Genomic DNA, 27,830 nt, shown 5'->3' on the forward strand with positions numbered 1-27,830 from the left:
AGTATTCTTCTTCTGAGAAGTATTCTAAGTATTTTATGCACGGAAGGTAATTGAAATGTCGGCCTAGCTAAACATAACTAAGTAACTTTATGGTCCAGCCAAATATTGAAATTGAGGAATCCAAGTAATTGTAAACTTTGTGTTTAGTCCTGGGAAACATCCAATTGCTCTCAAGTCTAGTGTCTTTTTGGCATTCATCTTTTGAGAAAATGAATGGTATAGAAAAGGCTCTTAGACCTTAGCAATGAGTTTCTTGAAGTTGTTAAGTCGCTCAGCTTTCAGTCAGCAAGTTTAGAAAACAAACTGCTTCCAGTCATTTGTGAATAGTAGCACATATGCATCTCTCTCACTGGATCATAATCATATTTTATATATCATAGTTTGACCAATATATAAGCATCTTGAGAACGAGTATGATGTGTTATTTGCCTAAGCCTATGTTCAATCTCAGGAGAAGGCAATGGCACCCCACTCCAGTACTCTTGCCTGGAAAATCCCATGGACAGAGGAGCCTGGTAGGCTGCAGTCCATGGGGTTGCTAAGAGTCAGACCCAACTGAGCGACTTCACTTTCACTTTTCACTTTCATGCATTGGAGGAGGAAATGGCAACCCATTCCAGTGTTCTTGCCTGGAGAATCCCAGGGATGGCGGGGCCTGGTGGGCTGCCGTCTATGGGGTCGCACAGAGTCGGACACGACTGAAGCGACTTAGCAGCAGTGGCAGCAGCATGCTCAATCTCTGAGCTTCCCTAGTAGGTCAGATGGTAAAATGTCTGCCTGCAATGCAGGAGACTTGGGTTTGATCTCTGGGTCAGGGTAGATCCCCTGGAGAAGGGAATGGCAACCCACTCCAGGATTCTTGCCTGGAAAATTCCATGAACACAGAACCCTGTGGGCTACAGTTCATAGGGTCGCAAAGAGTTGGACACGACTGAGCGACTAACACACACTTTCATCCTCGATCTACATTGCTTATAACCTAATAAATCTCAGTTAACTGCGTTAACAGAAATTGGAGATCGTTTCAGTTAATTATTTCATTCACTCAAAAATATTTCTTGAATACTTACTATCTGCCAGAAACAATTCAGTATGCTAAAGATATAGCAATAAAGGAACAATGCAAACTGCTAACAGTGTCCCTTTGTTCAGAACGTATTTTTGTGTCAAGTCGTGATATGTCCCATAAAGAAAAACTAAACAGACTAAGAGATTTGGAGGTGATGGGAGAGGGACATTTTACACAGGGAAACCAAAAACACCTCTCTTGATATTGTAATACTCCAGCAGATCATGAGTTTAAGGAGAAAGCCTGAATATAAAATAATATTCCAGGCAGTGTGAAACAAAAGGGCAAAGCCTTAAATTTAACCAGGAATTTGCCTCAAAAGCTACTAGAAAGTATTATTAGACATGTATTCATTAGTGCATATTGAATTTCTTGCTTACTAAGTCTTCTGCTGCTGTTCTTAGAATTTTTAACAAAAAGTTTTTATCAACACTAAACCATCCTTTAATAGCAATAATGGGGGTTTTTGGTGATTGTACATTGCTAGAGAAATATGCTTAATCCTAAACTTGATTTTATGCAGTTGACTTTTAGAGTCATCAAGTTTCTCTAAGAAATTCTTATTTGTGCAGTTTTTCAGAAAGGTGACTAAATGTTTTCTTTAGCATAAAATAATAAGATCTTATTGCTATGTTGATACCGCTAATACCAAATTAACAATTTAATGGCATTTCTCCGTATAAATTGAAAAATAGTAATAGAACTTTTTAAGTAAAATATTTTAAATCCTATAAAAAATAAACCTGATCAGTAGTGAAAATAAGTGCAATCTGACCACATTTTGCATAATCTATGACTGTCATGTGATGTAAGGCTCTACTTTATGGTAGAGCAAATATCCCACACATTGTTTGCTCATTTTCAATGCAATTCTTTGTTTTAAAAAGGGATGCCAATTTAACTCCATTAACTTAACTGCCTGCATAACAGATTGACTGATTTGGATAACTGGATTATTGATTCAAATGTAGTTACTCTTAAAAAATAGATTTTCGTTTGGGGGAAGGGATATTTTCTAAAAGTCCTTTTTATTTCAAAGTAAATATTAATAAATATTTTTTAAAAATAATGTGTAAAAGTGAAACTAAAAGACTTTCAAGTTTGATAGAATATTCTGATAAATTAGTTAAAATGTGAAGTGTCTAATATTTAATAAATAGTTTGTAAAGATTGAAAACTAATTGCTGACCTTTTAATCACACTGAAATTCCATATAACGTGTTTAAGTAGTTTTTTTTTTCTTCCATGTATTCCTCAGCACTTTTCTATTTGGTTTGGATTCTAAAACAGTCAGTTCCAGCTACATAATTTGTGATGCCCAGTGAAAAATGAAACTGCAGGACCCTTTGTTCAAAAAGCAGGGGAAAAAAAGGGCCATTAAAGGTACTAAAATATAAAGCTTTTTCCTTCTGCAATTTCTCTCTCTCTCTCAACTTGTCATGGTACTTTTTTATTTGCCATTTAATGTCCAAGTAAAGAAAAAGTAAATTTCAAATTACTAGCGTAAACTTTACCATTCATCTTTATATTGCTCAATGCTACTTTTAAATGTAAAGATAAGAGCATCTAACTCATGTGAAGTCAGAGTACAGCACAGTTTTTTTCCTAAAGTCCTGCACCACTTGGTATCTCCAGTCCCCAACGGTATCTCAAGCAGACCAGGACAGACAAATATAAGACAGACTCAAAACCTTGGAAAGAATTAGGAAGGGTGTCCCCAGGCACTGATCCAGTCCAGAGACCTTCCCTCTGCACAGGGATAGTTGTAGGGAGATTGATGACACCTCCAGATTCCCAGGGCTTCCCAACCCAGAGTGCAAGGGAGAACTCTGAAGGTCTTTAAATCTCCTTGCCAGAAACTGTTGGCTGCCTGCATGGGATGAATGAGAAAGCCAGAGTGTCAAGCTCCCAGTTGCCCCATCAGACTTTGCTTACAAAATATGAATTAAAGATAAAATTATTAAGAATTTCAAGATGGCAGTAGCCAAGCATTATACTCTAAGCAGGATTATAGAACCATGCAGCTGAAAAAGTCAAGCAGACTCTTGAAATCTATCCTGAACGCATTTTACAAAATAGTGATGTCATTGTTTTTCCCATTTACCTCTATATGTTAGTCAGAAAACAACTATGTTCAGTAACTGTGATGTGCCAAGTACTGTGATGTGTGCCATGTAGTGAAAAGCAAGCGCGTGTTAGAATGTTTGAAATGTGGTGTCTACTACGGAGCAGTCTTTCATTCCTTAAAATTCTTTAGAGCTTAACTAAAAAAAAAGATAAAATTAAGCATATATCTGATTCAGTATACATTTTTGAATACTGAGTGCCTAAAATATTACTTAGCATGCAAGTCCTTAAAATATGTATAAAGTAATAAATGATAAAATAGTGATGTGATAGGTGGTAAATATTGACATTTCATTTTTCTATTTCTATGAAAGAGAGACTAGATGTTTGACCATATATTTATTCTGTCATACAGTAAGCAAAGCTTTTAGTTATAAAAGATAAAAAACAAAAAAAAATTGAAAGATGGCTCCATAATTTGCCTAAAGCTGTTCTAATTATTTTGCAATTCTAATAGACCTAAATATAAATTCCATAGCTCTATATTGTACTAAGTCACTTCTAAAGTGTACCCTAAGACAAAAACGTGCTTTTTTCCTTCAAAATAATTATAGCTTGGCTCACTGAATTACTTGTATTCATTTTTTTCAAATTCTTATCTAGCTCATATCTTAAGTAATATCTCATTAAAGCAAATAAATAATATTCCAAGGATAATAAATGTATCTATAATATGTGGATAGACATATCCTGGTCATTCTGTTTTGTTTTGTCTTTAAACAGCTTATTTTACTCTTCTGCTGATTCGCTATATCTCTAAGATATGATTACCCTTTACTTTACAAAAATTCTGTGTGAATTGATGTCCTCTCTTGACTTCCTGTTTCAAGGCTTCTTTATATAAATAGTGAATAATCGACTACTTTCTATGAGTTTGAATTATATTTTGATAGGCTTGATATTTATGTCCTATCTTATAATTTTATATTTTAAAGTTTTTTGATTACTTTTCTTCAAGATAACCATGGTGGTCAGTTGTAGATATGATTTGACCATTTAGATTCCTAGAAATTGGGACTAGGTTCCTCTTTCTGTTGTTATAAGAAATGTGCTGAACAGTTTTGAGTTGGTTTTTATTTAGCTGTTTTTCAAGATGTGAGATAGTTGTATTAAGAGCAGAACAATTAAACTCTATTTGAAGTACTACTTAATTATATTTTTAAATTTAAAGATAACTGACATGTAAAATTATGTCCTAAAATATTTTCCACCATCTGAATTTTATTACCCTAACTGCTGCCAGCCCATATTATATACTTATAAGGTGACAATTTTCATATGCCTTAAAGAATCTCAAGAGAATGTATAATTCAGCTACATGTCTTCAGTCAAGATGAATTTATAAATGTTATACTATTTGTATAAATATATTTTATGTTACAAATAAATGCCATTTTTATCCCATTTCAAATATATCTAAGCAATAATTCCAATTTTCTTGTATATTTTCACTGACTCTTTTAGGATGGTCTTCTTTGTGTATGCGTGCTAAGTTGCTTCAGTCATGTCCTACTCTTTTGTGACCCCCTGGACTGTAGCCCTCCAAGCTCCCCTGTCCATGGAATTCTGCAGGCAAGAATACTAGAATAAGTTGCCGTGCCCTCTTCCAGGAGATCTTCCCGATCCAGGGATCTGAACCCTCATCTCTTACGTCTCCGACATTGCCATGCTAGATCGTTACCATTGGCATCACCTGGGAAGCCTGTCTTTCATGAATTTTGCCTAAAATCTTCCCTCTGCCTATTAGCCTATTAAAGAAGAAAATACAAAAAAATAAGTTGCACTTCAAGAGCTAGACGGTCTCTTTCTCTGCATCATAACACTTTATTTAAGATAGGAAACCATCAGTAAACATTCTAGTTAGATTACTTTATTTATATATTGGAGATTTTTTAAAAATTTTATATAATGTAATTTTTACTCTAATTTTCTGAATAAAAAAGGAATTCATAATGCTAGGTGAAATGCAAGAAGTAACCTAAATGCATTAAATTATGATAGACCTTTTTTTAATGATACGTCCTTGATATGTCTATTTTCTTTACATATTAAGAATTAAAGTTTTAATGATCTTTTAAGACAAACTCATCATTTTTGTACTATGATCTAGAACTATCGTTCTCTAAGCTCTTCTCTACAAATGTCCCAATTTTTCATTTCTGTTATTAATTTAAAATTTATTTTCTACTTCCATAGTTTTATTTTTCCTCCTTTGTGGTAGCTCACAGTTTCAGAGGTGGGCATGAAGTCATATACTTGCCTTCATGTAACTTAAGTCCATTGTGAGGCACCAGAGGTAGAGTATGGGAAGAGTTACCCTAATAGGAACTTGATTTTGTAGGGAAAATTATAGTGTTATTTTTTTATTTATGTATAGTATGTGCAATGCTATATATTAATGTTAGTTATATAATATAATGATAACAATTTTAAAGGTTATTATGCTCCATTTATAGTTATGGTAAAATATACTGGTATGGTATAATATGGTAAAATTTACTGGCTATATCCCCTGTGCTTATCCTTGTAGCTTTTTTATGCATAATAGTTCATACCTTTTAATCCCCTACCCTTATATTGCACCTCCCCACCTGTCTCCTCCCCATTGGTAACCACTAATTTGTTCTCTATTAGTCTGTTTCTTTTTGTTATATTCATTAGTTGTAATTTTTTAGATTCTACATGTATCATCATGTAGAATCAGTCATGTCCAACTCTTTGTGACCCCATGGACAGTAGCCCACCAGGCTCCTCTGTCCATGGAATTTTCTAGGGAAGAATACTGGAGTGGGTAGCACATTCTCCGAGGGATATTCCTGACCCAGGGATCGAACCCGGGTCTCTTACATTGCAGGCAGATACTTGATGGTATTTATCTTTGGGTTTATCTTTGTCTGACATTTCTGTTACCATAAAATCCTCCAAGTCCATCCATGCTTTTGCAAATGGCAAAATTTTATTTAGGTTGCCTCTATATCTTGGCAACTATAAATAGGTCTGTTTTGAACATTGGGATGCGTGTAAATTTCTTTCTTTTTACCTGTGATTGGAATTGCTGGGTCGTATGGTAGGCCTATTTTTACTTTTTTGAGAAACCTCCATGCTGTTTTCTTCAGTGGCTAAACCTATTTACATTCCCCCTAGCAGGGTATATGTGTTCCGTTTTCTCCACATCCTCACCAACATTTTGTATTTGTGTTCTTTTTGAGGACAGTGATTGACAGGTGTGAGATGATATCTTATTCTGGTTTTGATTTTCAGTTCCCTGATGATTTGTGACATTGAATGTCTTTTCATGTGCCTATTAGTCATCTGCATATCCTGTTATGGAAAATGTCTATTCAAGTCTTCTGCTCATTTTTTTAATCGAGTTGTTTATTTTTTGATGTTGATTTATGTGAGCTGTTTATGTATTTTTGGATATTAACTTATAACTCTAATTTTAAGGTCAAAAGACACAAAAATCATTTTTACTTAATTATTTGACAACTAAGAAGACTACATATGTTTGACATTTAAAGAAACCAAGCAAAACCTCACATTCTGTAAACTTAGCACATAAACATGGCATACAGGTTCTATTTCTGAGCTGGATTTTGCATAAAACCCTTTATTTTCATATTTTCATTTTCAAGAACTAATTACTTTTCTTGTGATTTAATTTCATCACTAAAATTTTGCTTAATTTTCTCTGTAAAAACTTTTCTTAGAAAGTGCGGTATCAAGTTTTCATAATACTATCTATAAGTTCACTGCATTGTACTTTTATATGAAAAATATTGGTTGCTAGATAATGAAGGTTTTATATAAATGAAAAATGTCATGCTGTTCCATTTGTATATGGCTTTTTCTTCAAAATTATTCTCAGGTGTATCACTTAAAACAGAAGTATATTTAATCAAAATCAACTAATGAATAATTAGCTCATATTTTAGGAATTAATTTATATTTCCATAGAGAAGATAGAAACAGTTTCTGGTTAAAGGAACAAAAGAGCCTTGAAAAAAAGTTCTTAATATACAGAGAAATTTAATATAGGATAAAGAACACATCTAAGATCAATAGGAAAATTATAAATCATTGAATAAAATGTTTTGAGGGAAAATTATTGTTTAAAATATTTAAAGTTAATTTTCAACTAAGAAAATACCCTGAAATAAATCCCAAGTTATTAACCAAGTAAATACAAGCATAACATCTTAAAAAAATTAAGTATAGATGAATAGAGAATCATATAAAAATAAATTACAAAGCAAATAACAGATGAGTTTAATAGAGATTTCATATATCAAAGTCTTTATAAATAAAATGATAAAAAGTAACAAGCTAGGTAAGATACAAGTGAAGAATTAAAATGATAAAATATTTGTTAGTCATTCAGTCATATTCAGTTCTTTGTGACCCTATGGACTGTAACCCACCAGTCTCCTCTGTCCATGGAATTTTCTAGGAAAGAATACTGGAGTGAGTAGCTAGTTCTCCAGAGGATATTCCTGACCCAGGGATCAAACCCAGGTCTCTTACATTGTAGGCAGATACTTTATTGTCTGAGCCACCAGGGAAGTCCATGTGAAGAACAGACCATGGTAAAATGTAGTTTGGCCACCTGATGCAAAGAACCGACTCATTCGAAAAGACCCTAGGAAAGATTGTAGGTGGGCGGAGAAGGGGATGACAGAGGATGAGATGGTTGAATGGCATCACTGACACGATGGACATGAGTTTGAGTAGGCTCCAGGAGTTGGTGATGGACAGGGAAGCCTGGCGTGCTGCAGTTAATGGGATCGCAAAGAGTCGGACACGACTGAGTGACTGAACTGAAAATGGGCAAAGGATGAGCTGTCAATCCTTACTTAGAAGAGATACTATTACCTAATATTCATTAAAAAAGAATTTCAATCTTGAGTTTTCCCTGGCAGTCCAGTGGTTAAGACTTCCCGATCTTTTAGTGCAGGGGGGCAAGTTTGATCCCTGGCTGGGAAACTAAGATCCCACACACCATGGAGCACTGCTGAAAAAAGAAATAATTTAATTCTTGCTAAATTTCAGACAAATGAAAATTTAAACAATGATAGGTAATTTTCTTGTAATTAAGTTGGACTTTTTTTTCCTAAGATTTTCTTTGGTAAATGGTAATAATTATGTCAGCTTAGAATATAATTTGGTAAGAACTCCATATCACTATAGGAAAACTACAAAATTATATGGCAATGTGCTTCCAGTACCTTAAAATTACTATGTCCTTTTAATACACTAGGTATATTAATATCTGATATGGAAGCTGAAGCTCCAATACTTTGGCCATCTGATGCAAAGAACTGACTCATTTGAAAGACTCGATGCTAGGAAAGATTGAATGCGGGAGGAGAAGGGGATGACAGAGGATGAGATGGTTGGATGGCATCACTGACTCAATGGACATGAGTTTGAGTGAACTCCAGGAGTTGGTGATGTACAGGGAGGCCTGGTGTGCTGCAGTTCATGGGGTTGCAAAGAGCTGGACATGAATGAGCAACTGAACTGACCGATATTAGTATCTTAAGAAAGATAAAACATATAGAAATAGTATATGGGTGTATAATCATGCATTAAGTATAATAATGAAATGTGTAAATATCCTAAATTACCAAGAATAAATAGTCAACAAATGTACTATGCCCATAAGGCAGAATATTAAGTTTAGTGAATGAGAATAATGCTGACAGTATTGTAAGGACTGCAGGCCCTGAAACTCTGTATACATCATCATCCAAGTATGTAAACAACTAGTGCACACGTGTAATCATAAGAAAATGAATAGCAACATTTTCTAATGTTGGCACTGTTTCTCTCTGTGGGGTGGGTCTATGACTGTTTAGTTCTCTAAAGTGACTTGTGAGCTCCTCCATGATCAGGCCCTGATTATCCTATTATAGCTCCTTATATTTACCCTCTTACCATAATTACCATGCTCTTCATTTCCATTGCATGTAAATTTTTTCTATTGGTTTCTCCATAAATATATGCCAAGGTGTAACATTGCACATTTCACATAAAATCTATACATTAAATATTTACTAAAGTAAGTGAAAGTGAAGTCTCTCTGTCATGTCCGCCAACTCTTTGGGACCCTGTGGACTGTAGCCCACCAGGCTTCTCCATCCATGGGATTCTCCAGGCAGGAATATTGGAGTGGGTTGCCATTTCCTTCTCTAGGGAATCTTCCCAACTCAGGGATCAAACCTAGGTCTCCCACCTTACTCTGAGCCACCAGAGAAGCCCAAATATTTACTAAAGAAGTAGGTAAATTAAGTGTATGGGTGTATATAAATACACACAAATTTTTACCATACATAAAGTGAACCTTTTAAAGATTTAATACCCTGATCCTTTTGCCCCTTAATCATGAAGTGCTCACTTAGGATATATCAACAATAAGCATTTTGTTCACAGGCTCATCATTCTGAAACAAAACTACAGAAGGCGTAATGTTCAGTTGTGTCAACCTAAACAAGAAGGCAATGGCACCCCACTCCAGTACTCTTGCCTGGAAAATCCCATGGATGGAGGAGCCTGGTAGGCTGCAGTCCATGGGGTCGCTAAGAGCGGACCGGACTGAGCAACTTCACTTTCACTTTTCACTTTCATGCATTGGAGAAGGAAATGGCAACCCACTCCAGTGTTCTTGCCTGGAGAATCCCAGGGACAGGGGAGCCTGGTGGGCTGCCGTCTATGGGGTCACACAAAGTCGGACACGACTGAAGTGATGTAGCATAGCATAAACAAGAATGTACTGGAAATATACAGGAGGGATTATAGTCTGGTGTTATGGATCTCCAGGGCCTTAAATTTCATATCCTCTGTACATACTTTATCCTGCTATTTACCATCTGCATTCTCATGAATTTATAGCTCATCATGTCATTTTTTAAATTCTCTTTAAATGTCCATAGTTTAGTCATAGTTTAGCTGGGAAGAATCTGATCAACTCTGAGTTCTAGTCCCTAAACTGCTACTGTCCAGCTGTGTAAATTCAGGCAAGATATTTAATCTTTCTGAACCTCAGATTCTTCATCTGCAAAATAAGTCTATTACATTGGATAGCATGATGAGCATTATAATATTCAGTAATTGCATTGAGTAATATGAACATTCTATGTGCATGGTCTTTTAATATTTTAAAACATGTCTATATAATTCCAAAGAATTTACATAATAAAAATATGAAAATAACATAATTTATAAATTTGACACCTCAACTGAAAGGAAACCTACTCCATAAAAAAATCTCATTGTAATTTTCCATGTATACAGCTCTTTCTATAGGTCTTACCCTATATTTTGCAGTATTATTGTTAGTTTTCCATGGTGACTTCAATTTGTGCGATTGTTTTTGGACATAAAGAAGTATCTCCGTAATATTTCATCCCATATTCAAGCCCATATTACCTTATTCTCAGCAAAAAGAAATAAATATTCTATTTTTTGGAATATACATATCTAGATAGATAGATAGATACATAGTATATGGGGTGGTGGTGATTTAGTCACTAAGTTGTGTCTGACTCTTGCAACCCATGAACTGTAGCCTACCAGGCAACTCTGTCTATTGGATTTTCCAGGCAAGAATACTGCAGTGGTTTGTCATTTCCTTCTCATATATAATTAGAAATGTGACTGTAATTAGATTAAATTTTATATGGTTTAAACAGAAATATAAGTGTCATCCCCTCTTCTCCCTTCTTCCCATTTTTTTCCCCACGTTACGGTCTCTGCCACTTTCAGCTTCCTTTTTTTTTATTTGTTTGAGTTTTTTGGTTTACCCTTTGCTTTTATCATTTCTCACGATTGTACCTAAGTAACTCTTCAAACTGATTTGTATGTGTTCCTTATTCTGTCACTTGTTTCCTTGATGTAATAAATTCCAAATATAATTTAATCTTTCAATAATAGATTTTAAGCTTCTGGAAAACTGCAAGTCGCTCAATTGTGTCTGACTCTTTACAACTGCATGGACTATACAGTCCATGGAATTCTCTAGGCCAGAATACTGGAGTGGGTAGCCTTTCTTTTCTCTAGGGCATCTTCCCAACCCAGAGATCAAACCCAGATCTCCTGCATTGCAGGCAGATTCTTTACCAGCTAAGCCACAAGGGAAGCCCTTAAGCTCCAGGAGGGCTAAAGTTTTCCACATATTTTATTGATCAGTTCAATCTATCCTGGGCTTCCCAGATGGTGCAGTGGTAAAGAATCTGCCTGTCATTGCAGAAGATGCAAGAGACGTGGGTTTGATCTCTGGGTCAGAAAGATTTCCTGGAGTAGAAAATGGCAACCCCTCCAGTATTCTTGCTAGGAAATCCTATAAACAGAGGAGCCTGGCAGGCTACAGTCCATGGGGTCACAAAGAGTTCAACACAACTGAGCACACATATACAAAGTTAACAGGAGAACAGTTTTAATGATTAGTTCTTTTGTACCTGTATAATTACTTCATTGACCATTGCTGTCCTTCTGCAGTAAGAGGGCAATAAGAAGGGAAGGTGACTCAAAACCTTTTTTTTCCTCAAAGTGAGACAAAGGGAGGGCATTCTAGGATTCAGCTCCAAAGCCATGCTTAGGTAGCACCATCTTCAATGTCTCCTATGAACTCTCTTCTGTTATTACTTTACCAGGTTTGTATTACATGATGTTACCAAAACATGTAGAGACAGTACTAGTAATAAGCATCATTATCACCTAATGATCATTCTAAGAACTTAAATAGGTACTGGTAACAGAGTGGCATCTCTGTCATTTACCTAGTAAAATCGTCTAAACGACTGAACACACATCACTCTATCCCTGGAGCATTGAAGATTACTAGGTATAAAGCTCTATAAATACATTTTTTAATAAATAAGTGAGCAAACATTTATTAAGCACTAGTAAAGTAATGCTCAAAATTATCCAAACCACGCTTCAGCAAAACGTGTACCATGAACTTCCACATGTTCAAGCTGGTTTTAGAAAAGGCAGAGGAACCAGAGATCAAATTGCCAATATCCACTGGATCATGGAAAAAGGAAGAGAGTTCCACTTCTATTTCTGCTTTATTGACTATGCCAAAGCCTTTGATTGTGTGGATCACAATAAACTGTGGAAAATTCTGAAAGAGATGGGAATACCAGACCACCTGATCTGCCTCTTCAGAAACCTGTATGCAGGTCAGGAAGCAACAGTTAGAACTGGACATGGAACAACAGACTGGTTCCAAATAGGAAAAGGAGTTCGTCAAGGCTGTATATTGTCACCCTGCTTATTTAACTTATATGCAGAGTACATCATGAGAAACGCTGGGCTGGAAGAAGCACAAGCTGGAATCAAGATTGCCAGGAGAAATATCAATAAACTCAGATATGCAGATGACACCACCCTTATGGCAGAAAGTGAAGAGGAACTCAAAAGCCTCTTGATGAAAGTGAAAGTGGAGAGTGAAAAAGTTGGCTTAAAGCTCAACATTCAGAAAACGAAGATCATGGCATGCGGTTCCATCACTTCATGGGAAATAGATGGGGAAACAGTGGAGACAGTGTCAGACTTCATTTTTGTGGGCTCCAAAATCATTGCAGATGGTGATTGCAGCCATGAAATTAAAGGACGCTTACTCCTTGGAAGGAAAGTTATGACCAACCTAGATAGCATATTCAAAAGCAGAGACATTACTTGTCAACAAAGGTCTGTCTAGTCAAGCCTATGGTTTTTCCAGTAGTCATGTATGGATGTGAGAGTTGGACTGTGAAGAAAGCTGAGTGCCGAAGAATTGATGCTTTTGAACTGTGGTGTTGGAGAAGACTCTGAAGAGTCCCTTGGACTGCAAGGAGGATCCAGCCAGTCCATTCTGAAGGAGATCAGTCCTTGATGTTCTTTGGAGGGACTGATGCTAAAGCTGAATCTCCAGTACTTTGGCCACCTCATGCGAAGAGCTGACTCATTGGAAAAGACTCTGATGCTAGAAGGGACTGAGGGCAGGAGGAGAAGGGGACGACAGAGGATGAGATGGCTGGATGGCATCACCGACTCAGTGGACATGAGTTTGAGTGAACTCGGGGAGTTAGTGATGGACAGGGAGGCCTGGTGTGCTGCGATTCATGGGGTCACAAAGAGTCGGACACGACTGAGTGACTGAACTGAAGTGAACTGAATACATGATCAGTACAGTGGCTTATCATGTAGTATTGATAAGGAAGGGAGAAATTAGTGTGGCTTCCTCAAATACCTTATTTACTGTAACTGGGGAGACAAGTTTAGCAGAATGAAAAAGGCGAGCGAAAAATAAAAAGCATATTTTTAATTTAAGCATTCAAGTTATAAGAATCAGATGTGAATACTTTAGTTCAGAGGAGAGATGCTTAACTGAGCTGGAGTACTTTGTGGAGGAGCTTTAATATAAAAGGAAGAACATTTGGACTGAACATATAAGAAGGGTTGAGCTTTGAAATTATGAAGCCGTGCAGGAGGAACAAATTTTCACAGTTTGTTTCTGACAGAGTTGTAGAAAAAGCCTAATTCTCCATGTTCATATCTGAAGAAGCTTTCAGTGAATCAAAATTTGCACCACAGTCAGCCTTTAATAAGAAAGTTATAGAATTAAGCTCATTCAATTTAGGAAGCAATTTTCATGCAGTATTATGGAAAAGGTCTTAGTAGCAATGTTATATTCTACTTCTTCAAACATGAGCAATGTTGGATAAAAAAGATTTGAATGTCAAAGATGAGATTTGTCAGGAGAAGCTTACTTTTAGGGAGTTGTTCTTTTAAAGAAACAGGCTTAGCAAAAAATAGTTTCCATCTGGGAGCAAATTTACATGGCACTGTTACAAGACGCATAGTTTGATTGTGATTTATAAACAGTCATTAAAATAGGACACTTGTCTTCCCACAGCAACATCTCTGAGCACTAAGCACTATTTGGTCAAGCCCCTAGGATTTAAGTGCAGGGTGCTCAGTTATAAAGCTGTTTTTCATCGATCTGAGCTGTTGAGTTCTTAACTGTAGCTTAGTTTCACTTTGATTTTGAAATCCATAAATGCCAGTCACAGCATTTAAGAACTAAAATCATTGGCACAGGAATTTAAATGAAGCGTGATAAATCAAGGCTGCCAGTGGCTAGTGTCTCAGCCAGATGCAAACACCACAACCACAGTTTTTAATAGCCTTGTGTGCCCAATTTCAAATTAAGTGTGACAGGTTAAGCAGGAAGTTAATTACTATCTTGAAACAGATAGTCTAGTGTTGATAGGAAAGGGCATCATAAAGCTGTGTTTTATCTTAACAGAATACCCGGAAGAAATATTAGAAAATAGAGATGTATAAATAATGATTAGTTCATGTAAAAAAGCAGGGAAGGTAGTGAGGGTTATTATGCATCTGGTTAAATGAGGGCAGGTATATGAAAAGGAGACTTCAGAGAACAGCTTTACTAGTCTCAAAGCAGGAAGTTAATTCATGTATGAATCAGAATCTTGCTACCTTCACGGTGGATGAGATACTAGGTACCTCAGGTACTAAATCTCTACCACCGAATGCCAGATATTAGAATGTCTGTCAACTTTTCTCATGGTAGAATGCAAAAACGAACCATTACACCTAATCTGAATACAGCCTTAGAAACCCAAAGATATTATAAATCACAAAATTCTTAAATAGTCTTTCATGTATTTTTTTGTGGCTTCAATCCATGGCCCTTTCTCTCTTCAGATATTTGTTAGACAGCATCTTCTTAAGCTATTTCCTACTTGACTTGATGATTTTATGACTGTTTGAGAAAGTGTTTCAAGACAGAATCTGTTCTTTGGAGTTCTGATTGGTTTTAGGAAGGATGCAGTTCAACTTTCATTTAATGAGATAACATTAAAAACATTGTGTCAGACACTGTCCTTAAATCATAATAAAAGCCAACCCAGAAAGGTATCATTATACACATTTTCCAGTCAAGGAAACTGACACAAAAAAAGAGACTAAGTAAAACATCAGTATCATGGAGTTAAGAAATGGACAAACCACAGTTTGTAGTCAGGTATTCAGGTTCCTGAAGTCTGTGCTCTTTAAACATTAGGACACATTGCCTTTTTAAACCTGGGCCCAGGGTAAGCAGCAGTAGTTATAAAACTCTAGTTATTTAGTTGTAACTTATTCAAACCATTCATTTTGTTCTGTACCTATTGCAAATTAGAAGCATACCTTACTCAGAAAATGCAGATTAAATACAAAGATTCAGTTCAGTTCAGTTCAGTCGCTCAGTCGTGTCCAACTCTTTGCGACCCCATGAATTGCAGCATGTCAGGCCTCCCTGTCCATCACCAACTCCCGGAGTTCACTCAGACTCGCGTCCATGGAGTCAGTGATGCCATCCAGCCATCTCATCCTCTGTCGTCCCCTTCTCCTCCTGCCCCCAATCCCTCCCAGCATCAGAGTCTTTTCCAATGAGTCAACTCTTCGCATGAGGTGCCCAAAGTACTGGAGTTTCAGCTTTAGCATCATTCCTTCCAAAGAAATCCCAGGGCTGATCTCCTTCAGAAAGGAGTGGTTGAATCTCCTTGCAGTCCAAGGGACTCTCAAGAGAAAACGGAACTCTCTTACACTGTTGGTGGGAATGCAAACTAGTACAGCCACTATGGAGAACAGTGTGGAGATTCCTTAAAAAACTGGAAATAGAACTGCCTTATGATCCAGCAATCCCACTGCTGGGCATACACACTGAGGAAACCAGAAGGGAAAGAGACACGTGTACCCCAATGTTCATAGCAGCACTGTTTATAATAGCCAGGACATGGAAGCAACCTAGATGCCCATCAGCAGATGAATGGATAAGAAAGCTGTGGTATATATACACAATGGACTATTACTAAGCCATTACAAAGAATACATTTGAATCAGTTCTAATGAGATGGATGAAACTGGAACCTATTATACAGAGTGAAGTAAGCCAGAAAGAAAAACACCAATACAGTATACTAACGCATATATATGGAATTTAGGAAGATGGTAACAATAACCCTGTGTACGAGACAGCAAAAGAGACACTAATGTATAGATCAGTCTTATGGACTCTGTGGGAGAGGGAGAGGGTGGGGAGATTTGGGAGAATGGCATTAAAACATGTATAATATCATGTATGAAATGAGTCACCAGTCCAGGTTCGATGCACGGTACTGGATGCTTGGGGCTGGTGCACTGGGACGACCCAGAGGGAGGGTATGGGGAGGGAGGAAGGAGGAGGGTTCAAGATGGGGAACACAGGTATACCTGTGGTGGATTCATTTCGACATTTGGCAAAACTGATACAATATTGTAAAGTATAAAAATAAAATTAAAAAAACAAAAAGAGTCTTCTCCAACACCACAGTTCAAAAGCATCAATTCTTCAGTGCTCAGCCTTCTTCACAGTCCAACTCTCACATCCATATATGACCACAGGAAAAACCATAGCCTTGACTAGACAGACCTATGTTGGCAAAGTAATGTTTCTGCTTTTCAATATGCTATCGATAGCATTTTATTAGTCTTTACAGAAAATATGATGAGCAACCACAGTAAACGTATAAACTCCAGGAGACTTTTGACCTGTCCTCGGAGCACATGAACTTTGCTGGCCATCACTACAATGTCTTGCCTGAATTGAAGGAGTCAGTATATCAAAGGTGGATATTGAAACACAGAAGTCTATTGTCAAATAGAAAGTGGTCTTAGGTCTTTCAAAATGTTAAATCTTAAAATTGAAACAAGTATTTATATGATTAATTAATATATGTATTTTAATAATAGAGCACATTTTATAAACTTCAGAGAAAAAGAAAAATTAAAATATATATTTAATAAAGAAAGAAAGAATTCAAATTTAAAATGCATTTATTCTCTGGTACACTTCTTCAGATATACATATATTGTCAACTCCAAAAGAAATATATTTCACAAAACTCCAGCCATTCCGCCCAACCATGAGATCTATTTTGCTTTTGCTCAAACACCCCAGGTACATTCTTGCCTCATGGCCTCTGTCCTTTTGTTACCTCCTTCAGTTCTTTGCTCCAGTGGCATTAGGTTATAGAGAATTTTCATGACCACTTCAGTTAAAATTTTAACTTTTCATGTAGTCACCACCCCTGACTGCATTCTCTTCCTTTCTTTCTTTCATGACACTTATCATCATTTGCATTTTACTGAAACATTTATTTTCTGTTTTTCACCAGCTTTCATGTGAACTCCATGTAAGCAAGGACTTCTGTCGTGTTTATTTGCTATAGTCTCTGTGCCTAGAATAGAACCTGGCTCATATGTGGAACCCATGATATGTTTATTGAATGGATGAATGGAAGAAAAACTGAATATTGAATATTTTTAAGTTATAAGTTTGTAATAATTTATGAACCACTTACTAATTAGTCCAAGTGAATATGTTAGGGTACATGTAAAATTCCATAGCAAACCTAGCTAATATTTACAGTTTAATATTTTATTTTACATCTTCACCTTAGTCAATTTTAAAATACTCTGTATAATCAGCATTTTGCTTTAAAAGGCAATATTCATTGCTAAGCAGAATCAATTTATATTTATTAATGACTATACCTATATCATGAGAATTGCTTAAAGATGTGTTTCTGGGGATTTATAAAACATCTCAAGGTACTCGAAATGACAAATGTTTAAAAGTGTTGACATAACAATTCTAAATGGTTCCTGATTTGTTGTTAGAAATAAATCAAATTCATTACTGTATCCTGAGGGCACTACAGTGCCTAGCACCTAGGAATATTCATAAATGTGTTAAATAAAGGAAAACATGATTAAATAAAGGGATCCACTTTTAAATTTTCATTTATTAAAATATTAAAAAAATTTATTGAAGTACAGTTGATATACAGTGTCTTCCTAGTTTCAGGTATATAGCATAGTGATTATAATATGTATACATACATATTATATATGATATGTATGCACATATATATACACATACACATTTTTCAGAGTCTTTTCCTTTATAAGTTATTTAAAAATAATGAGTATAATTCAATAAGCTGTATAGCAGGTCTTTGTTGGTTATTTATTTTTATATATAGCAGTGTGTATATGTTGGAGAAGGCAATGGCGACCCAATCCAGTACTCTTGCCTGGAAAATCCCATGGACAGAGGAGCCTGGTAGGCTGCAGTCCATGGGGTCTTGAAGAGTCGGATACAACTGAACGACTTCACTTTCACTTTTCACTTTCATTCATTAGAGAAGGAATGTCAACCTACTCCAGTGTTCTTGCCTGGAGAATCCCAGGGACGGAGGAGCCTTGTAGGCTGCCGTCTATGGGGTCGCACGGAGTCAGACACAACTGAAGCGACTTAGCAGCAGCAGCAACAGTGTGTATATGTTAATCCCAACACCTCAATTTATCTTTCTCCTCCTTTTCCCTTTAACACCCATAAGTTTGTTTTCTGTGTCTGTGAGTCTTTTTCTGTTTTTTAAATAATTTTATTGTATCTTTTTCTTTAGATCCCATGTATAAGTGATGTAATATGATATTTGTCTTTTGCTTACTTAGTATGATAATTTCTAGGTCCATGCATGTTGCTGCAAAGGACATTATTTTTTATCTTTTATGACTGAGTGATATTGCATTTTATATTTATACCACTTCTTCTTCATCCATTCATCTGCCAACAGACATTTAGGTTACTTCCATGTCTTTGCTATTGTAAATAGCACTACAGTGAAAAATTTGGATGCCTGTATCTTTTCAAATTAGAGTTTTCTCTGGATATATGCCCAGGAATGAGATTGCAGGATCATATGGTAACTCTGTTTTTAGTTTTAAAGGAACATGCATACTGGTCTCCATACTGGCTGTACCAATTTACGTTACCCCCGGAGGAGGAAATAGCAACCCACTCCAAAATGTTGCCCAGAAAATCTCATAGACAGTGGAGCCTGGTGGGCTACAGTCCCAAAAAGATCACAAAAGAGTCGAACACACCTGAGTGATTAAACAACAGTGTAGGAGGGTTTCCTTTTCTCCAAACTCCAGCATTTATTATTTGTAGACTTTTTGATGATGGCCAGTCTTTCTAGGGTGAGGTGATATCTCATTGTTGTTTTGATCTGTGTTTCTCTAATAATTAGTGACATTGAGCATTTTCTAATGTGCCTGTTGGCCATCTGTAGTCTTCTTTGTAAAAATGTCTATTTAGATCTTCTGCCAGTTTTTTTTATTGGATTATTTTTTTGTTTTGATGTTGAGTTATATAAACTGTTTGTATGTTTGAAAATTAAGCCCTTATCAGTTGCATCACTTGCAAATCTTTTCTCCCATTCTGTAAGTTGTCTTTTCATTATGTTTATATTTCATTTGCTGTACAAAAACTTAAAGTTTAATTAGGTCTCATTTATTTTTGTTTTTATTTTAATTACTCTTAAGTGATGAATCCAAAAAATGTTTGTGTAATATATGTCAAAAAGTGTTCTACCTATGTTTTCTCTAGGAGTTTTTATAGTATTTAGTCTCACATTTATGACTTTTATCCATCTTGAGTTTATTTTTTTGTGTGATGTTAGAGAATTTTCTAATTGCATTTTTAAGCATGTGGTTGTCCAGTATTCCCAGCACCACTTGTTGCTGAGATGGTTGTTTCTACATTGCATATTCTTCCCTCCTTTGTTGTAGATTGACCATTGGTGTATGGGTTTATTTCTGGGCTTTTTATCTTGTTCCATATGATCATCACAGTAGATGCAGAAAAAGCATTTGATAAAATTCAAAATGCATTTATAAAAACTCTTCAGAAAGTGGACATAGAGGGAACATAACATAATAAAGGCTGTACACAATAGACCCACAGCAAGCCTTGTACTCAGTTGTAAAAAGCCAAAAGGATTTCCTCTAAGGACAAGAAGAAGAGAAGTATACCCACTCTCACCACTTTTATTCAGCATAGTGGGAAGTCTTGGCCACAGAAGTCAGAGAAGAGAAAGAAATAACAGAAACCCCATCTGGAAAGGAAGTAAAACTGTCACTATTTGCAGATGACAGGCTACTATACTTAGAAAATCCAAAAGACACTACCAGAAAACTACTAAAGCTCATCAACAAATTCAGTAGAGTCACAGGATACAAAATTAATATGCAGAAATATGTTGTATTTCTATTCAGTAAAAAAGATCATAAAAAAATTAAGGAAACAATCTCATTTACCATCACATCTGAAAGAATAAAATACCTAGGGATAAACCTGCCAATGAGTCAAAGGGCTGTACTCTAAAAACTGTAAGATGCTGATGAAAAAAAATGGAAAACAACACAAACAGAAAGATATACGGGGAGTTTCCCACACATGAACTATCAATTTGTGAACTTTCAAGGATGTGAACGTGCATTCACATGTCCAATCACATAAATTATTTCACATGTCTGCTTAAACTGTCATGTGCATGCAACCACAATAAGTGGTTGTGCTTTTCTGTACTTTACGGTACAATACTGTGGCTGTGCAACATGAGGCGCTTACTAAAGGCCTGATGGATTAGAGGCACAGAGAGAAGGTGGACAAAGACAAAAAGAAGAAGGAGCTGAAGAACTGGAGACACTTATGATGCAGCACATGGCAAGAAGATTATTTTTATTTAATGAGGCACTAACAATAGCAAGGAGAGATATGAAGTCTTCCTCAGTGATCAGTGCAAAGACGTAGAGAAAAACAATAGAATGGGAAAGACTAGAGATATCTTCAAGAAAATTAGAGATACCAAAGGGGAATTTCATGCAACGATGGGCTCAATAAAGGACAGAAATGGTATGGACCTAACAGAAGCAGAAGATATTAAGAAGAGGTGGCAAGAATACACAGAAGAACTGTACAAAAAAAGATCTTCACGACCCAGATAATCATGATGGTGCGATCACTCACGTAGAGCCAGACATCCTGGAATGTGAAGTCAAGTGGGCCTTAGAAAGCATCACTATGAACAAAGCTAGTGGAGGTGATGGAATCCCAGTTGAACTACTTAAAATCCTAAAAGATAATGCCGTGAAATTGCTGCACTCAATATGCCAGCAAATTAGGAAAACTCAGCAGTGGCAACAGGACTGGAATAGGTCATTTTTCATTCCAATCCCAAAGAAAGGCAATGCTAAAGATTGCTCAAACTATCACACAATTGCACTTATCTCACAGGCTAGCAAAGTAATGCTCAAAATTCTCCAAGCCAGGCTTCAACAATACATGAACTGTGAACTTCCCAATGTTCAGGCTGGTTTTAGAAAAGGCAGAGGAACCAGAGGTTAAATTGCCAACATCCAATGGATCATCAAAAAAACAAGAGAGTTCCAGAAAAACATCTATTTCTGCTTTATTGACTATGCCAAAGCCTTTGACTGTGTGGATCACCACAAACTGTGGAAAATTCTGAAAGAGATGGGAATACCAGACTACCTGACCTGCCTCTTGAGAAACCTGTATGCAGATCAGGAAGCAACAGTTAGAACTGGACATGGAACAACAGACTGGTTCCAAATAGGAAAAGGAGTATGTCAAGTCTGTATATTGTCACCCTGCTTATATGCAGAGTACATTATGCAAAATACCCTGCTGCATGAAGCATAAGCTGGAATTAAGACTGATGGGAGACCTATCAATGACCTCACATATACAGCTGACACCACCCTTATAGCAGAAAGTGAAAAATTAAAGATCCTCTTGATGAAAATGAAATAGGAGAGTGAAAAAGTTGGCTTACAGCTCAACATTCAGAAAACTAAGATCATGGCATCTGTTCCCATTACTTCATGGAAAATAGATGGGGAAACAGTGGAAACAGTGACAGACTTTACTTTTGGGGGGCTCGAAAATCACTGCAGATAGTAACTGCAGCCATGAAATTAAAAGACACTTGCTCCTTGGAATAAAAGCTATGACCAACCTAGACAGCATATTAAAAACCAGAGACATTATTTTTGCCAACAACAGTCCGTCTAGTCAAGGCTATGGTTTTTCCAGTAGTCATGTATGGATGTGAGAGTTGGACTATAAAGAAAGCTGAGCACCAAAGAATTGATGCTTTTGAACTGTGGTGTTGGAGAAGACTCTGGAGAGTCCCTTGGACTGCAAGGAGGTCCAACCAGTCCATTGTAAAGGAGATCAGTCCTGAGTGTTCATTGGAAGGACTGATGATGAAGCTGAAAGTCCAATATTTTGGCCACCTGATGCAAAGATTTGACTCATTTGAGAAGACCCTGATGGTGAGAAAGACTGAAGGTGGGAGGAGAAGGGGATGACAAAGGATGAGATGGTTTGATGGCATCACCGACTCAATGGAGGTGAGTTTGGGTAAACTCTAGGAATTGGTGATGGACAGGGAGGCCTGGCATGCTACAGTCCATGGGGTTGCAAGGCGTGGGGCACAACTGAGCTACTGAACTGAACTGAACTGAACTGAAGGAGGCACTGTTAGTTTCTGAGGCACAAAACCCTAATGTAGAACGGTACGCAAAGGTTTCAGCAGCCATTCATAATGCCATTGAGTGTTACCATGTCATCTATGATGAAAAAAAAAAAAAAAAAAAAGAACTAGTCCCCAAATATCACTGAATAGTTTTGTTTCAAGAGGGTAGATAGAATTGAATCCAGCAAGAAACCAGAACTTGTGCCATCAACATCAGGTGTACTTGCCCTCTGTCTCCTATTGCTGATGATCCTTCAGCTCTACCATCTCCCACCTCCTTTCACTCCTCTAGTCAGTAATTCTTCTTGCCTGTTCAGTCAATGCCATCTCCTGCATGCCAGTTGTACTGCATTACTGTAATTTTCAGGGTACTGTATGAATTAAAATGTTTTTTTTTATTCTTATGTATTATTTTTGTGAAAAGTATAAACCTTTTACAATATAGTATTATATAGCCAATTGTGTTAGTTGGATACCTAGGCTAACTTTGTTGGACTTACAAACCAGACTATGAATGCACTCTCAGAACGGAGCTCGTTCTTCACATGTAGGCGACTTCTGTACCATGTTCTTGGACTGGTAAGAATCAATATTGTTACTAGCCAAGGCAGTCTAATGTGTCTGATTTGTGACTCCATGGACTGTAGCCCACCAGGCTTCTCTTTTCATGGAATTCTCTAGACAAGAATATTGGAGTGGGTTGCCACTCCATTCTCCAGGGGATCATTCCAACCCAGGGATGGAACCCGGTCTCCTACATTGCAGGTAGATTCTTTACCTACCATCTGAGCCACCTCCATGGTGACTGTGGGAGAGCTGGGTTCAATTCCTGTATCGCAAAGAACCCCTGGATAAGGGAATAGCTACCCACTCCAGTATTCTTGCTTGGAAAATTCCACGGACAGAGAGCCTGGCAGGCTACAGTCCATAGGGTACCAAAGAGCTGAACACAACTATGTGATTAATCTTTTTTTCTTTTACCCAAGGCAATCTACAGATCAATGCAATCCCTGTCAAATTACCAATGTCATTTTTCACAGAACTAGAACAACAACAAAAAGTTGTATGGAAGTGAAAAAGACCCCAAATCTTGAGAAAGAAAAATGGACCTAGTGGAATCAGGCTCCCTTACTTCGTACTATGCTATTACAAAGCTAAAGTAACCAAAACACTATGGTACTGGCACAGAAACAGAAATATAGATCAATGGAACTGAACAGAAAGACCAGGGATGTACTTTTAAGTTAAATTTTTGTGATGCTTCACTAAATGCCTCCTGTTTAAACAGGATGTGTATACCTAGACAAAAAAAGGTTTGCAGTGATGGTAGACCACTTTTCTTTTGTAATAACTTACGGAGAGTTGGACTGTGAAGAAGGCTGAGCGCCGAAGAATTGATGCTTTTGAACTGTGGTGTTAAAGAAGACTCTAGAGAGTCCCTTGGACTGCAAGGAGATCCAACCAGTCCATTCTGAAGGAGATCAGCTCTGGGATTTCTTTGGAAGGAATGATGCTAAAACTGAAACTCCAGTACTTTGGCCACCTCATGTGAAGAGTTGACTCATTGGAAAAGACTCTGATGCTGGGAGGGATTGGGGGCAGGAGGAGAAGGGAACGACAGAGGATGAGATGGCTGGATGGCATCGCTGACTCGATGGACATGAGTCTGAGTGAACTCCGGGAGTTGGTGATGGACAGGGAGGCCTGGCGTGCTGCAATTCATGGGGTCGCAAAGAGTCGGACATGGCTGAGTGGCTGAACTGAACTGAACTGACTAAAATATATAAAGATATTAACATTGTTATACTAAGGAAAATTTTCAATGAACAATTTAAGCATTTAAATTCATTTACTAATATATTTGTAAAAATATAAGATAAAAATATCTTTAAGTTGTAGAATTTTGCATGATATATAAAAGCTATTTTCTGTACAATTCTTTCTTTTGATATAATTCTGTCACAAAGCTTAATGAAGAAAAACTATAAGGTGAGGTGTATGTTGCTTGAGAGGAAGGTATAATGTGGTAGATGGACATGAAACTGAGGGTATTCAGCTCCTGGTTCTCATTCAGATTCTGGCCAGAAATTTTGATGAAATTAGACCCTCACTGTAGTTTTCTGTACTGTACCAAAGCTTTTTCATGACATAAACAGGACATTTCCCAATATTTCTTCCAAATAAAAGATGTGAAAATTCTATGTAGGTAGATTTCAGATCTGTTCATTGTCCCCTGACAATCTAATGTTTTTCTGTAAAAGTCAGATAGTAAGTATCATAAACTATATGGCTGTGTAGGCTATTTATTCTCTGTTAGACTACTAAACTCTGCCCTTGCAACAGGAAAGCAGCCCTGGACAATACATAAATGAAAGAATACTGGCTGTGTGCTGATAAACTTTATTTACAAAAACACTTAGTGGCTGGATTTGGCTGACCTAGATGATAAAGCTTTATGTTCTTAGATAAAGTAATTTAATTTGATTAATATTCCCATACTAGAAATCTGAAGATAGGAGAAGGATTCTTCAAAGATAGATTTTTTTTTTTCACTTAGAAGTAATTTCGAAGTGAATAGTTGGAAATTTTTTTTTTATATTAGGCGTAAAAAGAGTATTTAAGGCTTTTAGTTTTGTTTCACAAAACAGTTTAGTGAGGCATTTTAATCTTAGTGATAAAATGAAATTATGATCAATTTTATATAAATTCATATAATAGTGTTAATTATAGAAATTTTAATATTACCTAAACAAAATTCTGTCAACGAATATGGGAAATGGTCAGATTTTATAGTTCTCCAGTTGCTACAATTTCCTGGTTGCTCAGAAGGTAGAGAATCTGCCTGCAATGCAGAAGACCTGGATTCTATCCTTAGGTCAAAAATAACCTGGAGAAGGAAACAGCAGCCCACTCCAGTATTCTTGCCGGGGTTATCCATAGACAGAGGAGCCTGGTGGGCTATAGTTCTTGGAGTGGCAAAGTGTCGGACACAAGTGAGTCACTTTTACTTTCAATACAAAGTGAAAGTGAAAAGTGAAAGTTGTTCAGTCATGTTCGACTCTTTGCAACCACATGGACTGTATTAGTCCCTGGAATTCTCCATGCCAGAATACTAGAGTGGGTAGCCTTTCCCTTCTCCAGGGGATCTTCCCAACCCAGGGATCATACCCAGGTCTCCCGTATTGCAGGAGGATTCTTTACCAGCTGAGCCACAAGGGAAGCCCGAGAATACTGGAGTGGGTAGCCCATCCCTTCCCCAGCAGATCTTCCTGACCCAGGAATCGAACTGGAGTCTCCTGCATTGCAAGCAGATTCTTTACCAGAGAGCTATGAGGGAAGCCCTTCAATGCAAAACTAAGTAAAATTAAATTAGATAAGTAAAATGCTAGCATCCCAAGTTAATAAGGATTGCTTCCATATGGATGTGAGGGTTGGACTATAAAGAAAGCTGAGTGCTGAAGAACTGATGCCTTTGAACTGTGGTGTTGGAGAAGACTCTTGAGAGTCCCTGGAACAGCAAGGAGATCCAACCAGTCCATCCTATAGGAAATCAGTTCTGAATATTCATTGGAATGACTGATGTTGAAACTGAAAGTCCAATACTTTGGCCACCTGATGCAAAGAATTGACTCATTGGAAAAGACCCTGATGCTGGAAAAGATTGAAGGCAGGAGGAGAAGGGGAAAACAGAAGATGAGATGGTTGGATGCCATCACCGACTCAATGGACATGAGTTTGATTAAACTCCGGGAGTTGGTGATGGACAGGGAGGCCTGGAGTGCTGCAGTCCATGGGGTCTCAAACAGTCAGACACGACTCAGCGACTGAACTGAACTGAACTGAACAAAACTTGTTCCAACTGTTTAGCTTTTGTTTTGACTCTTGCTTGAAAACCTTGTAAATCCAATGCAAAAGCAGTTGGCAAAGCCTGAGTAGATTGGTGCCATAAAAGAGGACTGTAAAATTGAACTTATTTGAGCTGTGAAGATAAAAAGACTGACCCTTATTTATATAGCATATTTTTTAGCCTTGGTCTTGTTTTACTGCACAAATCCCTGGAAAAGAAGTGAGAATGAGCTGAAAGTATGGTAAAATATGATTAAAAAAAAAGAAAAGAAAGAATTTAAAATGTGATATTTAGCTTATTGTTTTTAAGATAGGCCTGTCCATAAGTATGTTGCCAGAGATTTCCATGAGACAATTTGCATATAGATAAAGTCATTTATGTATAAGCCCAGTTTATACTCCATCCTCCATTAGAAATAAATATGAATAAACAGGTCCTGTCATGAAACAGAAGCAGAGGCAGAAGTATTGAAATCTGTAGTTAATGTTTTGTAACCACCACAATTTGTTATTTTAATGTTGAAATATGAGTTTAATCTGCTTCTTAAGTGAAAATTAATTGACTACATTTCTTTTTGTTGTTATATTTGTTTGCTTATTCAAAGTGTGAGTATGGGTTCCTATACCTGTGAATATTCCATTGGTTGGAAAGGTAATTAAATAACAAATGGTTCCACAAGTCAGTTTAAATAAATGTAGTATATTCTCTCTCTCTTCCATCTTATTTTTTTTTTCCTGTGGGTTCTATATTAGTAGGAGATTGCTTTTTTGTTTTCCCTGAACGCAGATGATCAGTCCTTTGTGGTCTGAGACACTTTCTTGTACCTACTAAAATAGAGAACTATAATCTAATTTAGATCCACTTTCATAATGCCCGTCAGAGTTCAGCCCACATTAAAATAATAGTTGAAGATCAATAGAAAGGAAGAGAGAGGAAATAACACAAAAAATATTATTTGCCACATCTTTCCTGAGATACAGTATGTGTCATGTCAAAGACTTTCAAATAAATGGTTGACAGACTAAATGAGTGAATGCAAAAAAAAAAAAAAAAAAGTCTTGCATTTATGTTTGGTATTTTCATTTAATATTTTAAATTTGAAGTTACTTACTTCGCCTTAGGAAGTTGTTTACATTTTCCTCTCTTGACTTAGATAGAAGATTAACATACTTAAGTTTAAAAATTACCAAACATATGATCACAGTGAGGTAAGTTTAAATTGGGGGAATTTTAGGACCAAGAAAGAATTGCATAAATCTTCTTTACTCATTTAACTAAGACAAATATTCAATAGCTGTCTTTGTCTTCTGAGCCATAAAGAGGATCCCAAGGAATTATGACTAAA

At 36.7% G+C, this 27,830-nt stretch overlaps 1 protein-coding gene across 14 annotated transcripts in view; it reads left to right on the forward strand.

The window, feature by feature from the left end:
• Positions 1-27,830, forward strand: part of EPHA6 (EPH receptor A6) — a 1,033,311-nt gene that overhangs the window by 471,059 nt on the left and 534,422 nt on the right. Inside the window, exons 6-7 of one of the 14 annotated variants that reach the window (XR_009494828.1) lie at positions 2,328-2,452; positions 4,661-27,052. The exons of 12 other annotated variants lie outside the window; for them this stretch is intronic. Coding sequence is in view for 1 of the 2 variants with exons in the window: in XM_059887715.1 (XP_059743698.1) it covers positions 2,398-2,452 (55 nt within the window). In the remaining variant the exon portion in view is untranslated. Of the gene's footprint in view, positions 1-2,327; positions 2,453-4,660; positions 27,053-27,830 lie in introns of those variants that run through there. One more of the 14 variants, XM_059887715.1, reaches the window with a different exon arrangement.

The sequence above is a fragment of the Bos taurus genome, chromosome 1, assembly GCF_002263795.3.
Source record: "Bos taurus isolate L1 Dominette 01449 registration number 42190680 breed Hereford chromosome 1, ARS-UCD2.0, whole genome shotgun sequence".
In the NCBI taxonomy this organism is placed as follows: Eukaryota; Metazoa; Chordata; class Mammalia; order Artiodactyla; family Bovidae; genus Bos; species Bos taurus.